At 56.4% G+C, this 1,623-nt stretch overlaps 1 protein-coding gene across 2 annotated transcripts in view; it reads left to right on the forward strand.

Annotated features, from left to right (window-relative positions):
• neurod6a (neuronal differentiation 6a) overlaps nt 1-1,323 on the forward strand; it is a 2,851-nt gene extending 1,528 nt beyond the window's left edge. For both annotated transcript variants that reach the window (XM_066683778.1, XM_066683777.1), the window contains exon 2: nt 1-1,323. This exon is cut by the window's left edge and continues 61 nt beyond it. In XM_066683778.1, the coding sequence (XP_066539875.1) occupies nt 1-1,143 (1,143 nt within the window). In that variant the 3' untranslated portion in view covers nt 1,144-1,323.
• The last annotated feature ends 300 nt before the right edge of the window (nt 1,324-1,623 follow it).

Raw genomic sequence — 1,623 nt, forward strand, 5'->3', positions numbered from 1 at the left:
CAGTTCGTGGCGAACTTCCCGCGGGAGGAAAGCGCCTTCAAGAAGGAGGCGCGCGACGCGCTTGGGCTCAAGGCGCTGGAGGACGGCGACGACGAATCAGATCGCGAGGCGGAGGTGGTGCTGGATGAGGACGAGGACGAGGACGAGGAGGAGGAAGAGGAGGGAGGGGTCGCGTCGCGGCGGCGAGGCCCGCGCAAAAAGAAGAAGATGCTGACCAAAGAGCGCATGGACCGCGTGAAGCTGCGACGCATGGAGGCGAACGCGCGCGAGCGGAACCGCATGCACGGGCTGAACAACGCGCTGGACAGTCTGCGTAAAGTGGTGCCATGCTACTCCAAGACGCAGAAGCTGTCCAAGATCGAGACGCTGCGCCTGGCCAAGAACTATATCTGGGCGCTGTCGGAGATCCTGAGCACAGGCAAGCGGCCGGACCTGCTGAGCTTCGTGCACACGCTCTGCAAAGGGCTTTCGCAACCCACCACTAACCTGGTGGCCGGCTGCCTGCAGCTCAATGCGCGGAGCTTCGTGGCTTGCGAGCCCGGCGCAGACGCCTCCTTCTCGGCCAACAGAGCTCCGTACGACGCCGCCGCCGCCGCCGCCGTTTACGCGGCTTACCACAGCGCGGAGGAGGGGGCAGCGGCGCCCTCCATCGGTACGCATCATCACCACCACCACCACCATCCCCACCCACATCACCATCCCCACCATCACCAGCATCATCACCAAGAGGGCGCCAAGACTTTCAGGTCCTACGGTTACTTCGACGCCTTCTACGACAGTGCGTCTCCTGAGTGCGCGAGCCCGCCCTTCGAGAGTGCGCTGAGCCCCCCGCCGCAGGCGCTCAGCTTCAGCGGAATCTTCTCGCTCAAGCGCGAGGAGGCGGCGGCCGAGTTCAGTAAGAGTTGTCACTACAACGCGCGGAGCTACTGCAGCAGCGGTGGCGGTGGCGGAGGGGGAGCAGGAGCGGCCGGTTCCAGCGCGCACACAGCGGCACGCAGCAGCGGCAGCGCCGGGGGAGCTGGAGGAGGTGGCGGAGGTGTAGGGGGTCACTCGAGAGAGCTACACTTCCCCTACGATCTGCACGTGCGCGGCCAGTTCTATCCTGTGCAGGACGAATTAAGCACACCCTTTCATAATGGATGAGGAAAACAAACAAACAGACTAACAAACTAAGAAAAAATAGGGCGACACCCCCCTCTTTCTGTCTTCTACTGTCTCTCATTCTGTACAGTCGTATGCAAAAGTGTGAGCACCTGGTTCAAAAAACAAACAAACAAACAAAAAAAATAACAAAAATAAATCATCACATCAACATCTGCAGGGACTTAAACGTGGCACTTAAGCTGTGAGTTTTACAGAGGAGTTTTATTTCTTAACATTTTGGGAGCAATAAAACAAAGCACAGTGAGATTATACAATGTGCCGTGACTTCTGAGCAGTTTTATTCATTTGTCAAGTGTTCGTTCCAGCGCAGGAGCAGTTAATGTGTGTAGTTCATAAAGAGGACAGAAATTTGTTGCTTAAATTCGAATCAAAATCAAAGTAAAAAAAACTTGTAATTTGAACATAGACACTCTGACATTTACATACGACTCTCTCTCTCTCTCTCTCTCTCTCTCTCTC

The sequence above is a fragment of the Hoplias malabaricus genome, chromosome 10 (assembly GCF_029633855.1).
Source record: "Hoplias malabaricus isolate fHopMal1 chromosome 10, fHopMal1.hap1, whole genome shotgun sequence".
NCBI lineage: Eukaryota > Metazoa > Chordata > Actinopteri > Characiformes > Erythrinidae > Hoplias > Hoplias malabaricus.